A 16006-nucleotide genomic window follows, 5' to 3' on the forward strand; every position below is an offset into this window, starting at 1 on the left:
TCTTGTTCACCTTCCGAGGAAATACATTCCTGGGAAATATCCGTATCTCTATCTTCATTATCAGTAGAACAGTCTGATTTTGGTGAATTATACTTCCTGCTTTTACCTTCAGGAATACTCTCTGAACTACATAAGGCCCGCAATTCGTCCCTGATCATCTGTCTGATGTCATCTGATCTTACTGAGGATTCCTAAAATAAGGTGGTTTCAATACAAGCGTAACACATTTTCTTTGTATGACTATCCGGGAGGGGCTGGGTACATAAGGCACATTGTTTGTGTTTTGATTTTTCGGTTCTTTTTGCCTAGGGTGCATAGAAAAAAGAGGGAGCAACAATCAGCTTTAATAGGGTGGGATACACACTCACCCCAGTGAAGCGGTCGATCAAGGTACCGGCTGGAGAGGATGAGACTGAAGCACAGGCTGAGAGGAGGATCGGTCGGATCTTTTCTCCTTAGTGCTTTTTGTGGAGGATCTGCTCTGTTTGGATCGTCCGCTGCTTGTACTGCTGCGAGGTGCATTGGCTGTGTCTTCTAACGAAGGCACCGCTGAGTCCTGGGGTGATGCCATGCTTGGACGCGGGGGTATCAGCGCCGGCGTCCTTTTACACTGGAGGCCGCCATCTTCTTCCTGTTGTACCCGGAAGTCTTCATCACTTCAGGGTCGCGGCCATCTTGCGTGTACCTGCGCACTGCCTGCTTGCCGGCACCATCTCCCACCTTCACTCACCCCGGAAGCTTTTGTTTCACTCCCGGGGAAACAGACATCGGGCTCCACACTTGCGCGTACACCCGGCAAGAGCAGCGTTGAGCTTACCTAGGTGCGTTTTAGCCCTCCGCAGGCCCGCTGAAGCATCCTCCTCCGTGAGCCAGGCGACTCCCCGATCCTGGCCTCACAGCGCGTGCCAGCAGAGGGGGGAGGTGAACCAGGACCCCCGACGCTGCTTCCAGCACTGGAGCCCCTGCCGTCCCCTAAGGTAAACCGCGCAAGCGGCATCCAGGCCAGGTATCCTCTTCTCCACGAGTTCCCTTAGGAACAGGAAACCAACTGTGGGAGCGAGGGGGACCGCCCCTTTTATCTCTCCATAGGGTTTCCTGTTCCTAGGGGCGGATTCCCCTCTCTCAAGTGGGTGCTGTCGTCGCGAAGAGAAAAACTTAATGACTCGAGTATAAGCCTAGGGTGGAAAATGCAGCAGCTACTGGTAAATTTCAAAAATAAAAATAGATACCAATAAAAGTAAAATTAATTGAGACGTCAGTAGGTTACGTGTTTTTGAATATCCATATTGAATCAGGAGCCCCATATAATGCTCTATACAGTTTATGATGGGCCCCATAAGATGCTCCATATTAAAATATGCCCCATATAATGCTGCAGAAATGTTGATTATGGCCACATAAGATGCTCCTACAGATATTTGCCCCATATAATGCTGCACATGGCCCCATAAGATGCTCCATACAGATATTTGCCCCATGAGATGCTCCATACAGACATTTGCCCCATATAATGCTGCACATGGCCCATACCGATATTTGCCCCATATAATGCTGCACATAGCCACATAAGATGCTCCATACAGATATTTGTCCCCAAATAATGCTGCACATGGCCCCATAAGATGCTCCATACAGACATTTGCCCCATATGCTGTTGCTGCGATAAAAAAAAAAAAAAAAAAAAAAAATCACATACTCACCTCTTGTCGCTCAGGCCCCCGGCACTTGCTATATTCACCTGCTCCGCGTTCCACCGTCGGCGCCACTGTGTCTTCCCCGTCCTCTGCACTGACTGTTCAGGCAAAGGGTGGCACGCACACTAATCGCGTCATCGCGCCCTCTGACCTGAGCGTCACTGCAGAGGACGGGGAAGACGCAGCGGCGGTGGAACGGGGAGCAGGTGAATATCGTGCACTGCGTTATACTCACCTGCTCCTGGCGCGGTGCAGTCCCTGGTTCTCCGGTGCCGGCAGCTTCTTCCTGTAGTGAGCGGTCACATGGTACCGCTCATTACAGTAATGAATATGCGGCTCCACCCCTATGGGAGTGGAGCCGCATATTCATTACTGTAATGAGCGGTACCATGTGACCGCTCACTACAGGAAGAAGCTGCCGACACCCGGAGAACCAGGGACGTGCAGGGGCTGCTCCAGGAGCAGGTGAGTATTATTACACAGCTGCCCCTCCCCCTCCCTTGCCGACCCCCGGGTATGACTTCAGTATAAGCCAAGAGGGGCAATTTTAGCCTAAGAAAATGGGCTGAAATTCTAGGCGCATACTCGAGTATATACGGTATTTGAAATAAAGAAAAAGGGCTGTCAGATCAGAAGGTGGTTTCCAAATGTTAGGATTGTGTTTTCTGAATTTATTCCTAGGTTGCCCTGGGTTAAGTCAATAGATCTTAGATACTGTGAAAAAAATAAGTACAGAAAAACATTTGAATACATCAATGCGTAAGTTTTTGCCAACAATTGGATGTTTCTCATTTTGTCACGTTGGACTTGGAAGGTAGGTTCCTTTACAGAAATGACTTGGTACATTTATCGGAAATTGGTAACAATATTTTCAACCTAGACTTAAAAGCAATGGTGGAAATCACTCTTAGTGGGGTGGGGGTCATGCTTGCCTGGTTAAGCAAGATGGCCTGGGTTTATCTTTCATGGAATTGACAAAGTTTTTGGTTTAATGGGCTTGATTCTTTTGCCAAGCTGCGTGATTGGTGGTAAACTGTTGGCTATGGGAAGTCTACAAAGGTTGCTGAATATAAATGTTCCCTTTCTATGAATATTAATTATAAATAAAGGCCATGGCCAATTTAACCCAACAAGTCAATGTGTCAGAACGTTTATTTTATGTGCTGTATATATCAGCTATAAGTATAGTATTGTGTAATACTATAATGGCAGCAGTACCAGTCTGTAGTTTCTAGCAATCAGGTGGCCAGAGTAGGCAGTGGCCTTCTCAGTCTGTAGTGAGGTACAATGGTTCAGGTTTTATAACTGCAGCACCGCTCTCCTAAGTTGTCCAGAGAAGAACGGTGAGAAGTTAGCGGAAAGTGAACTGCTGCAATAAAGTGCCTGCCTGGGCCCACCGGCGGGTCAGTTCGATGCTGGTTACATACCTACAGCAATTGTTGAGGGGGGGTTATATTACACTCATGATTCATGCCACAATTTTACATCACATGTTCACAGGAAACCTATACTTCACAAAAAAAAAAAAAATTAAAAGCCAAATTTATACAAACATCATACCTACCGAAGATGCTCATACTTCCAAACACCTTCATCCTGACCTTCAGGAGGTTCTAGAATTTTATCAGTGTTGGAACAATCTGTTCTTATATTTTGCTGAATATACTACAAAACAAAAGTGGTAAGTATCATAAGGTCCATGTAAAACACTATGAAAGCAAAATTTGATTTTTAGTATTTCTAAGGAAACACTTAAGTCCCCGAACACTGTTACACGACCACCATTACATTCTACTATATTATATTATTATATTGCCAGAACAAAACAATATCCCTTCTGTTCCAAATCTATATATATAATCGTCTAAGGTCCATTTCCGTCTGTTTGTCTGTAACGGAAATCCCGCGTCGCTGATTGGTCACGGCCGGCCGGGTGCGACCAATCAGTGAAGCGGTGTTTAAATCCCACGCCAGGCGCAGTCTGGCCGCGAATTGGCGCGGGATTTAAACCAGGCTTTGCTGATTGGCGCGGGATTTAAACCAGGCTTTGCTGATTGGCACGGGATTTAAACCAGGCTTTGCTGATTGGTGCGGGATTTAAACACAGTGCACGAACAATCAGTGAAGCGGTGTTTAAATCCCGCACCAATGTTGATGATTGGTCACTCCCTGCCGCGACCAATCAGTGATATTGGCGCGGGATTTAAACACCGCTTCACTGATTGGTGAAGATTGGTGAAGATTACACCTTCTCATTTAAAGAATTTTCTGTATTTTAACGACTATGAAAATTGTAAAGTCACACTGAAGGCATCAAAACTATGAATTAATACATGTGGAATTATATACTTAACAAAAAAGCGTGAAACAACTGAAAATATGTCTTGTATTCTAGGTTCTTCAAAGTAGCCACCTTATGCTTTGCCAAGAATGTGCAAAGCAGTCATCATTCTCTTGATGAGCTTCAAGAGGTAGTCACCGGAAATGGTTTTCACTTCACAGGTGTGCCCTGTCAGGTTTAATAAGTGGGATTTCTTGCCTTATAAATGGGATTGGGACCATCAGTTATGTTGTGCAGAAGTCTGGTGGATACACAGCTGATAGTCCTACTGAATAGACTGTTAAAATTTGTATTATGGCAAGAAAAAAGCAGCTAAGTAAAGAAAAACGAGTGGCCATCATTACTTTAAGAAATGAAGATCAGTCAGTCCGAAAAATTGGGAAAACTTTGAAAGTGTCCCCAAGTGCAGTTGCAAAAACCGTCAAGTGCTACAAAGAAACTGGCTCACATGAGGACCGCCCCAGGAAAGGAAGACCAAGAGTCACCTCTGCTTCTGGGGATAAATTTATCCGAGTCACCAGCCTTAGAAATCGCAGGTTAACAGCAGCTCAGATTAGAGACCAGGTCAATGCCACACAGACTTCTAGCAGCAGACACATCTCTACAACAACTGTTAAGAGGAGACTTTGTGCAGCAGGCCTTCATGGTAAAATAGCTGCTAGGAAACCACTGCTAAGGACAGGCAACAAGCAGAAGAGACTTGTTTGGGCTAAAGAACACAAGGAATGGACATTAGACCAGTGGAAATCTGTGCTTTGGTCTGATGAGTCTAAATTTCAGATCTTTCGTTCCAACCACCGTGTCTTTGTGCGACGCAGAAAAGGTGAACGGATGGACTCTACATGCCTGGTTCCCCCCGTGAAGCATGGAGGAGGAGGTGTGATGGTGTGGGGGTGCTTTGCTGGTGACACTGTTGGGGATTTATTCAAAATTGAAGGCATACTGAACCAGCATGGCTACCACAGCATCTTGTAGCGGCATGCTATTCCATCCGGTTTGCATTTAGTTGGACCATCATTTATTTTTCAACAGGACAATGACCGCAAACACACCTCCAGGCTGTGTAAGGGCTATTTGACCAAGAAGGAGAGTGATGGGGTGCTACGCCAGATGACCTGGCCGTCATAATCACCAGACCTGAACCCAATCGAGATGGTTTGGGGTGAGCTGGACCACAGAGTGAAGGCAAAAGGGCCAACAAGTGCTAAGCATCTCTGGGAACTCTTTCAAGATTGTTGGAAGACCATTTCCGGTGACTACCTCTTGAAGCTCATCAAGAGAATGCCAAGAGTGTGCAAAGCAGTCATCAAAGCAAATGGTGGCTACTTTGAAGAACCTAGACTATAAGACATATTTTCAGTTGTTTCACACTTTTTTGTTAAGTATATAATTCCACATGTGTTAATTCATAGTTTTGATGTATTCAGTGTGAATTTTCAATTTTCATAGTCATGAAAATACAGAAAAATCTTTAAATGAGAAGGTGTTTCCAAACTTTTGGTCTGTACTGTATATTTATATTTCATACAGCGCTAGATAGCATAAAAGCCAATAATTCAATTGCCGGCTTTTGCTATCTCTTTCCCAAACCCGAAAGAATTATGAGACATGGTTTACATACAGTAAACCATTTCATATCCCTTTTTTGCATATTCCTCTCTACTAACATTAGTAGTGTCTGTGTGCAAAATTTGGGGGCTCTAGCTGTTAAAATAAAGGGATAAATCGCGGAAAAAACTGGCGTGGGCTCCCACGCAATTTTTTCCCGCCAGAGTGGGGAAAGCCAGTGACTAAGGGTAGATATTAATAGCCTATAGAGGGTCCATGGTTATTGGCCCTCCCGGCTAACAACATCTGCCCCCAGCCACCCCAGAAAAGGCACATCTGGAAGATGCAGCTATTCTGGCACTTAGCCTCTCTCTTCCCACTCCCCTGTAGTGGTGGGATATGGGGTAATAAAGGGTTAATGCCACCTTGCTATTGTAAGGTGACATTAAGCCTGGTTAATAATGGAGAGATGTCAATAAGACACCTATCCATTATTAATCCAATAGTAGTAAATGGTTAAAACACACACACATTAGGAATAAAGTATTTTAATGAAATAAAGACACAGGGTGTTGTAATAGTTTATTATACTCTTAATCCAAATGACGACCCTCGTTCTATAAAACAGGAAAATTAAACAAACAACAATATCCCATACCTTTCCGCCCTTGCAGTCATGTCCCACGATGTAAATACATCTGAAGGGGTTAAATAATTTTACAAGCAGTAGCCTGCTAATGCAGCTGTGCTCCTGTGCTCCTGACTGTAAAAAGTGGGGAATGAATTTAAAGCAGGGGAACGTAGCTACCTAGACTTGCGGTGCAGCGCCCCCTGCTGGCATAACCTCATATGAACTCGAGTGTGAGAAAATATTCAGAAAAATTCCCACGCTCGAGAGGTAGCTATGTTCCCTGCTTTCAATTAATTCCCCAGATTTTACAGTCAAGAGCACAGCTGCATTAGCAGGCTCCTGCTTGTAAAATTATTTAACCCCTTCAGTTGGATTCACATCGTGGGACATGACTAACGGCGGAAAGGTATGGGATATTGTTGTTATTTTATTTTTCCTTTTTTATAGAACGAGGGTCGTCATTTGGATCAAGAGTTTAATTAACTATTACAACACCCTGTGTCTTTATTTCATTAAAATACTTTATTCCTAATGTGTGTGTGTTTTATTAACCATTTACTACTATTGGATTAATAATGGATAGGTGTCTTATTGACATCTCTCCATTATTAACCAGGCTTAATGTCACCTTACAATAGCAAGGTGGCATTAACCCTTTTATTACCCCATATCCCACCGCTACTCGGGAGTGGGAACACAGAGGCTAAGTGCCAGAATAGGTGCATCTTGCAGATGTGCCTTTTCTGGGGTGGCTGGGGGCAGATGTTTTTAGCCGGGGGCGGGGGGGGCCAATATCCATTGTCCCTCTCTAGGCTATTAATATCTGTCCTCAGTCACTGGCTTTCCCACTCTGGTGGAGAAAATTGTGCGGGAGCCCGTGCCAGTTTTTTCCGCGATTTAACCCTTTAACAGCTAGAGCCCCCAAATTTTGCACACACACACACACACACACACACACACACACACACACACACACACACTACTAACATTAGTAGTGAGGAATATGCAACAAAAAAAGGGGATATGAAACGGTTTTCTGTATGTAAACCATGCCTCATATCCTGCCGGGTTTGGGAAGGAGACAGCAAAAGCCGGCAATAATTGAATGACCGGCTTTTCTGCTATCTAGCGCTGTATGAAATATAAAAAATATCTATATATATATATATATATATATATATATATATATATATATATATATATATATATATATATATATATACAGTGGGGCAAAAAAGTATTTAGTCAGTCAGCAATAGTGCAAGTTCCACCACTTAAAAAGATGAGAGGCGTCTGTAATTTACATCATAGGTAGACCTCAACTATGGGAGACAAACTGAGAAAAAAAAATCCAGAAAATCACATTGTCTGTTTTTTTAACATTTTATTTGCATATTATGGTGGAAAATAACTATTTGGTCAGAAACAAAATTTAATCTCAATACTTTGTAATATATCCTTTGTTGGCAATGACAGAGGTCAAATGTTTTCTTCACAAGGTTGCCACACACTGTTGTTGGTATGTTGGCCCATTCCTCCATGCAGATCTCCTCTAGAGCAGTGATGTTTTTGGCTTTTCGCTTGGCAACACGGACTTTCAACTCCCTCCAAAGGTTTTCTATAGGGTTGAGATCTGGAGACTGGCTAGGCCACTCCAGGACCTTGAAATGCTTCTTGCGAAGCCACTCCTTCGTTGCCCTGGCGGTGTGCTTTCGATCATTGTCATGTTGAAAGACCCAGCCACGTTTCATCTTCAATGCCCTTGCTGATGGAAGGAGGTTTGCACTCAAAATCTCACAATACATGGCCCCATTCATTCTTTCATGTACCCGGATCAGTCGTTCTGGCCCCTTTGCAGAGAAACAGCCCCAAAGCATGATGTTTCCACCACCATGCTTTACAGTAGGTATGGTGTTTGATGGATGCAACTCAGTATTCTTTTTCCTCCAAACACGACAAGTTGTGTTTCTACCAAACAGTTCCAGTTTGGTTTCATCAGACCATAGGACATTCTCCCAAAACTCCTCTGGATCATCCAAATGCTCTCTAGCAAACTTCAGACGGGCCCGGACATGTACTGGCTTAAGCAGTGGGACACGTCTGGCACTGCAGGATCTGAGTCCATGGTGGCGTAGTGTGTTACTTATGGTAGGCCTTGTTACATTGGTCCCAGCTCTCTGCAGTTCATTCACTAGGTCCCCCCGCGTGGTTCTGGGATTTTTGCTCACCGTTTTTGTGATCATTCTGACCCCACGGGGTGGGATTTTGCATGGAGCCCCAGATCGAGGGAGATTATCAGTGGTCTTGTATGTCTTCCATTTTCTAATTATTGCTCCCACTGTTGATTTCTTCACTCCAAGCTGGTTGGCTATTGCAGATTCAGTCTTCCCAGCCTGGTGCAGGGCTACAATTTTGTTTCTGGTGTCCTTTGACAGCTCTTTGGTCTTCACCATAGTGGAGTTTGGAGTCAGACTGTTTGAGGGTGTGCACAGGTGTCTTTTTATACTGATAACAAGTTTAAACAGGTGCCATTACTACAGGTAATGAGTGGAGGAAAGAGGAGACTCTTAAAGAAGAAGTTACAGGTCTGTGAGAGCCAGAAATCTTGATTGTTTGTTTCTGATCAAATACTTATTTTCCACCATAATATGCAAAAAAAATGATAAAAAAGCAGACAATGTGATTTTCTGGATTTTTTTTTCTCAGTTTGTCTCCCATAGTTGAGGTCTACCTATGATGTAAATTACTGACACCTCTCATCATTTTAAGTGGTGGAACTTGCATTATTGCTGACTGACTAAATACTTTTTTGCCCCACTGTATATATATTTATATATATATATATATATATATATATATATATATATATATATATATATATATATATATATATATATATATATATATATATATATATTAGATAGATATAGATATAGAGATAGATATATTTTGACTGTATATACGCTTTCACGAATATTTCAGCCCATGGATCCATTCTACATCCATTTTGCAAGCCGGCGAGAAAATCTCGCTGTGCGGATGTCATATGGATTACATACGGAGGATGACATGCGTAAAATACACTGCCACACCCTGCCTACGGATGACATGCAGATCACTGTTTTGGGATCATTTTCCTACGCTGAGTGTGATGGCGGCCTTACTTTACCTGTTGAACTGCAAGTGTACTGTCCATTTCATCAAAGGATTCATCTGGCCAGCTGTAGAAGTCCTAGAGAAAATATATAAAAATCAGAAAACAAAAATGTGGTAGACATTTCTATACTCCTAAAGGCAGCCTGTCAGACGATTCATGCTGCCATACCACAGGCAACAAATTGCAGGAAGGTGCTGTATATTATTTAATACTAATAATATTTATTTAAATAGCACCAACATATTCCGCAGCGCTTTATTTTATGAAATGTTTTGGAGAAAATATTCTTTTCATACTTTTCTGACTGTCCGTCTATTCCCAGTGCAGTGTTCCTATTCGGCAGGTGATAGTCTCTGAAATACCCGCCCTGACAATGTTTGGCTGCCCATTGATTGGGCAGCATGAATCGCCTGACACTGTTCCCATTAAAAAGTCAAATAAAAGACATTTCCATCAGCAAAGTATTTATTTTATTTTTTTATGTAAAATTCATAGAAACCTGTAGTGTCCAGAGGTTACAGCATAGTGGATGGAGACAATCACTTCAAATGTGATGTGGTCCCTAAAAAAGGATTTAGTAAATTTTGTTGGAAAAATAAGAAATTGTTGATAAACTTTTAAGCCTAACCCTGCTGTTGTGTTCGGGTCATAGTGACCCGTAAAGAATTTGTGAGGCCCTGTAGATATTTTTCTATAAGTTTCTAAAACTTGAGGTTACTTGACTTTTCCTCATTTGGGGGGGCATATCTATGAGTATTTATTTTTTACTTTTTGCTACACGCCGATTTTTACACTTTTTACTGCTGTGAGGCCATATTTTCAGTGAAATAAAGGAGTTATAACCTCAGTATGGTCTATTTATTGCATCTACTATTGTATATCAATTTATTTATTTCCTAAATTATTTCAATGTGGTCGTACACGCGCTCTGCCGGGTGTATGCATTGAGATTTGCGCACCATAAAAATGGCTTTTTTCATAATGCAACCAAAGGTGGTGCAGACACATTAGATCAGCTCATTAGTACATATACCTGCAAAAGAAAAACAAATCGGTGGCCTATGATTGTGTTTTACAACATTCTGGATTTGTCGGCATACGATGCTTTTGTGTTGTGGAGGGAAATCAACCCGAATTGGATTACAAACAAACTCCATAACGAAGACTCTTTATAGAAGAACATGTGTAGTTTGCAATTTTTTCGTTTTGCTTATTACTAAATTTTTTTTATAAAAGATTTCAATTTCTTTTTTTTTTTTTTTAATTTCCAAACATGTTACCATACAGACTAGTAAGCAAAAGGTATAAAAATAATTGAGTTAGAGTATCTAAAATCAAGATTTAATAAACCGGGTCACAGTGACCCAGGAGCAATACAAGTGTATAGGACACTACATGGCAACAGAACAGCAGGGTTTTAACTTCCTATTTTTTATGTGTGAAAAATTATGCAAATATAAAGTAAATATGTGGTAAATGTCACGTATTAACTATTTTGTGTGACATGACTAGTTTAAAGGGAATAACAATTTAAAGTTTGAAAATTGCAAACGTTTCACATTTTTTGACAATGTTCAATATTTTCATTAACCCCTTCATGACCTTGGGATTTTCCGCTTTTCCGTGATCGTTTTTTGCTCCTCTCCTTCCCAGAGCCATAACTTTTTTATTTTTCCGTCAATATGGCCATGTTAGGGCTTATTTTTCGCGAAACAAGTTGTACTTTTGAACGACATCATTGGTTTAAGCATGTCGTGTACTAGGAAATGGGAAAAAAATTCCAAGTGCGGTAAAATTGCATAAAAAAGTGCAATCGGACACTTGTTTTTTGTTTGTTTTTTTACTAGGTTCGCTAAATGCTAAAACTGACCTGCCACTATGATTCTCCAGGTCATTACGAGTTCATAGACACCAAACATAGCTAGGTTCTCTTTTATCTAAGTGGTGAAAAAAAATTCCAAACTTTGCTTAAAAAAAAAAAATTGTGCCATTTTCCGATACCCCTAGCTTCTCCATTTTTCATGATCTGGGGTCGGGTGAGGGCTTATTTTTTGTGTGCTGAGCTGGCGTTTTTAATGATACCATTTTGGTGCAGATACGTTCTTTTGATCGCCTGTTATTGCATTGTAATGCAATGCTGCGGCGACCAAAAAAAGTAATTCTGGCGTTTCGAATTTTTTTTCTCGCTACGCCGTTTAGCGATCAGGTTAATCCTTATTTTTTATTGATAGATCGGGCGATTCTGAACGCGGCGATACCAAATATGTGTAGGTTTGATTTTTTTTTATTGATTTATTTTGAATGGGGCGAACGCGATCGGCTCTGCTACATAGCAGCGATCATCAGATCGCTGCTATCAAGCAGAAATGCAGGTGTGCTATGAGCGCCAACCACAGGGTGGCGCTCATAGCAGGCCGGCATCAGTAACCATAGAGGTCTCAAGGATCTCTATGGGTACCATTCTGATGCATCGCTGACCCCCGATCATGTGACGGGGGTCAGCGATGAGCTCATTTCCGGCCGCCCGACCGGAAGCGCCGGTTAAATGCCGCTGTCAGCGTTTGACAGCAGCATTTAACTAGTTAATAGCTGCGGGTGAATCGCGATTTCCCCCGCCACTATTGCGCGCACATGTCAGCTGTTCAAAACAGCTGACATGTCCCGGCATTGATGCGGGCTCACCACCGGAGCCCGCATCAAAGCAGGGGTATCTGACCTCGGACGTACTATCCTGTCCGAGGTCAGAAAGAAGTTAAAAAAAAATGTAAAATCAATCAAAATTTACCATTAACAAATTACACCAGTTCAAGAAAAAGAAGAGAAAAAAATCACTGGAATATACTGAAAGGTTCCAGAGGTATTACCACAAAGGGACACAGGTCAGGACTGAAAAAAATTGTCCTATCAAGAAGGTGCAAACAGGCTTGGGGGTGAAGGAGTTAAAGAGTAAAGATGCATTTACAGGCATCAGATACCTGTAGAGGAGTTGCTATGTTGGCATTTTTCTTTTTTTCCCCTACAGCCAAATTCTGATCTCTTAGGCTAGGTTCACATCTGCAATCAGGAGGGCTGCGGATGGCTGCGTACTTCCTCCCTGAAGCTCCACCTACTTCTGTATGCGTCCTGTGTTTCCCTGCGTACCTATCTTTAATATTGGGTACACAGGGACATGCGTTGTATGCGGATGCGTCCGCATGTGGCGATTTGACGTGCGGCGACCGCACGAAAAAACTAAATTTTGCGTTTCCATGAGGTCGCCGCACACATCAATTTGCCACATGCGGACGCATCTGCTAACAATGCACGTCCCTGTGTACCCAATGTTAACCCCTTAGCGACCGCCGATACGCCTTTTAACGGCGGCCGCTAAGGGTACTTAAACCACAGCGCCGTTAATTAACGGCGCTGTGGAAAAAGTCCATAGCGCCCCCCAGAGGCCGATTTTCTCCGGGGTCTCGGCTGCCGAGGGTAGCCGAGACCCCAGAGAACATGATTCGGGGGGTTTTTAACCCACCCCGCATTTGCGATCACCGGTAATTAACCGTTTACCGGCGATCGCAAAAAAAAAAAAAAAAAAAGCGATCTCTTTTTAATTTCTCTGTCCTCCGATGTGATCGCACATCGGAGGACAGAGAAAAGGGGTCCCAGGTGGCCCCCCAATACTCACCTAGCTCCCCCGATGCTCCTCGTGTCTCCCGGTGGGCGCTGCCATCTTCAAAATGGCAGGCGCATGCGCAGTGCGCCCGCCGGCCGGCACCGGGAGAATCTTTGGGGTCTCGGCTGCCGGGGGTAGCCGAGACCCCAAAGAGCACGATCGGGGTCGGTATTACCGACCCCTGTTTTGCGATCGCCGGTAATTAACTGTTTACCGGCGACCGCAAAAAAAAAAAAAAAAAAAAGTAAAGTGTAATTCTCTGTCCTCTCATGTGATCGCACATCAGAGGACAGAGAAATAGGGGGATTCGGGGACCCTAGCATACTCACCTAGGTCCCTGGATCCTCTTGCTGCTCCTCCTGGCCGCCGGCAGCAGAACATGGCGGACGCATGCCCAGTGCGCCCGCCATCTGTCTCCATCTGCCGGCCGGCAGGAGAACAGCAGTTGGGGCTAAAATTAGGGTTAGGGGTAGGGTTAGGGGTAGGGTTAGGGGTAGGGTTAGGGTTAGAGGTAGGGTTAGAGGTAGGGTTAGGAGTAGGGTTAGGAGTAGGGTTAGGGTTAGGGGTAGGGTTAGGGGTAGGGTTAGGAGTAGGGTTAGGGGTAGGGTTAGGGGTAGGGTTAGGGGTAGGGTTAGGGGTAGGGTTAGGGGTAGGGTTAGGGGTAGGGCTAGGGTTAGGGCTAGGGTTGGGGCTAAATTTAGGGTTAGGGTTGGGGCTAAATTTAGGGTTAGGGTTGGGGCTAAACTTAGGGTTAGGCTTCTTTCACACTTACGTCGGTACGGGGCCGTCGCAATGCGTCGGCCCGACATACCGACGCACGTTGTGAAAATTGTGCACAACGTGGGCAGCAGCTGTAGTTTTTCAACACATCCGCTGCCCAATCTATGTCCTGGGGAGGAGGGGGCGGAGTTACTGCCACGCATGCGCGGTCAGAAATGGCGGATGCGACGTACAAAAAAACGTTTCATTGAACGTTTTTTTGTGCCGACGCTCCGCCAAAACACAACTGATCCAGTGCACGACGGACGCGACGTGTGGCCATCCGTCACGATCCGTCGGCAATACAAGTCTGGGCAAAAAACGCATCCTGCGGGCACATTTGCAGGATCCGTTTCTTGTCCAAAACGACGGATTGCGACGGAATGCCAAACGACGCAAGTGTGAAAGTAGCCTTAGGGTTAGGGTTGGGGCTAAAGTTAGGGCTAGGGTTGGGGCTAAAGTTAGGGTTAGAGCTGGGATTAGGGTTAGGGTTTGGATTAGGGTTGGTATTAGGGTTAGGGTTGGCATTAGGGTTACGCTTGGGATTAGGGTTAGGTTTGGGATTAGGGTTAAGGTTAGGGTTGTGATTAGGGGTGTATTGGGATTAGGGTTAGGTTTGAGGTTAGGGTTGAGATTAGGATTAGGGGTGTGTTGGATTTAGGGTTTTGATTAGGGTTATGGTTAGGGTTGACATTAGGGTTGTTTTGGGGTAAGGGTTGTGATTATGGTTAGGGTTAGTGATTAGGATTATGGATAAGGTTGGGATTAGGGTTAGGGGTGTGTTGGGGTTAGGGTTGGAGCTAGAATTGGGGGGTTTCCACTGTTTAGGTACATCAGGGGGTCTCCAAACACGACAGCCAATTTTGCGCTCAAAAAGTCAAATGGTGCTCCCTCCCTTCTGAGCTTTGCCGTGCGCCCAAACAGTGGGTTACCCCCATATGGGGCATCAGCGTACTCGGGATAAATTGGACAACAACTTCTGGGGTCCAATTTCTCTTGTTACCCTTGTGAAAATAAAAACTTGGGGGCTACAAAATCTTTTTTGTGAAAAAAAAAATATTTTTTATTTTCACGACTCTGCATTTAAAACTTCTGTGAAGCACTTGGGCATTCAAAGTTCTCACCACACATCTAGATAAGTTCCTTGAGGGGTCTAGTTTCCAAAATGGGGTCACTTGTGGGGGGTTACTACAGTTTAGGTACATCAGGGGCTCTGCAATCGCAACATAATGCCCACAGACCATTCTATCAAAGTCTGCATTCCAAAAAGGCGCTCCTTCCCTTCCGAGCTCTGCCGTGCGCCCAAACAGTGGTTTACCCCCACATATGGCGCATCAGCGTACTCGGGATAAATTGGACAACAACTATTGCAGTCCAATTTCTCCTGTTACCCTTGTGAAAATAAAAACTTGGTGGCTAAAAAATCTTTTTTGTGGAAAAAAAAAATATTTTTTATTTTCACGGCTCTGCATTATAAACTTCTGTGAAGCACTTGGGCATTCAAGGTTCTCACCACACATCTAGATAAGTTCCATGGGGGGTCTAGTTTCCAAAATGGGGTCACTTGTGGGGGATTTCTACTGTTTAGGCACATCAGGGGCTCTCCAAATGCGACATGGCGTCCGATCTCAATTCCAGCCAATTCTACATTGAAAAAGTAAAACGGCACTCTTTCTCTTCCAAGCTCTGCGGTGCGCCCAAACAGTGGTTTACCCCCACATATTGGGTATCGACGTACTCAGGAGAAATTGCACAACAACTTTAGTGGTCTAATTTCTCCTGTTACCCTTGTGAAAATAAAAATTTGTGGGCAAAAAGATCATTTTTGTAGAAAAAATGCAATTTTTTTTTTCACGGCTCTACGTTATAAACTTCTGTGAAGCACATGGGGGTTCAAAGTGCTCGCCACACATCTAGATAAGTTCCTTAAGGGGTCTAGTTTCCAAAATGGTGTCATTTGTGGGGGTTTCCACTGTTTAGGCACATCAGGGGCTCTCCAAACGCGACATGGCGTCCAATCTCAATTCCAGCCAATTCTACATTGAAAAAGTAAAACGGCACTCCTTCTCTTCCAAGCTCTGCGGTGCGCCCTAACAGTTGTTTACCCCCACATATTGGGTATCAGCGTACTCAGGAGAAATTGCACAACAACTTTTGTGGTCTAATTTCTCCTGTTACCCTTGTGAAAATAAGAATTTGTGGGCGAAAAGATCATTTTTGT

At 43.8% G+C, this 16006-nt stretch overlaps 1 protein-coding gene across 1 annotated transcript in view; it reads right to left on the reverse strand.

Moving 5' to 3' along the window:
* The window catches only part of MOB4 (MOB family member 4, phocein), a 184005-nt gene that overhangs the window by 76354 nt on the left and 91645 nt on the right, over positions 1-16006 (reverse strand). Inside the window, exons 2-3 of the mRNA XM_069733869.1 lie at positions 9384-9446; positions 3259-3359 (exon numbers count right to left, since the gene is read on the reverse strand). Of these exons, the coding sequence (XP_069589970.1) occupies positions 3259-3359; positions 9384-9446 (164 nt within the window). The remainder of the gene's footprint in view (positions 1-3258; positions 3360-9383; positions 9447-16006) is intronic.

The sequence above is a fragment of the Ranitomeya imitator genome, chromosome 7 (assembly GCF_032444005.1).
Source record: "Ranitomeya imitator isolate aRanImi1 chromosome 7, aRanImi1.pri, whole genome shotgun sequence".
Classification (NCBI taxonomy): Eukaryota; Metazoa; Chordata; class Amphibia; order Anura; family Dendrobatidae; genus Ranitomeya; species Ranitomeya imitator.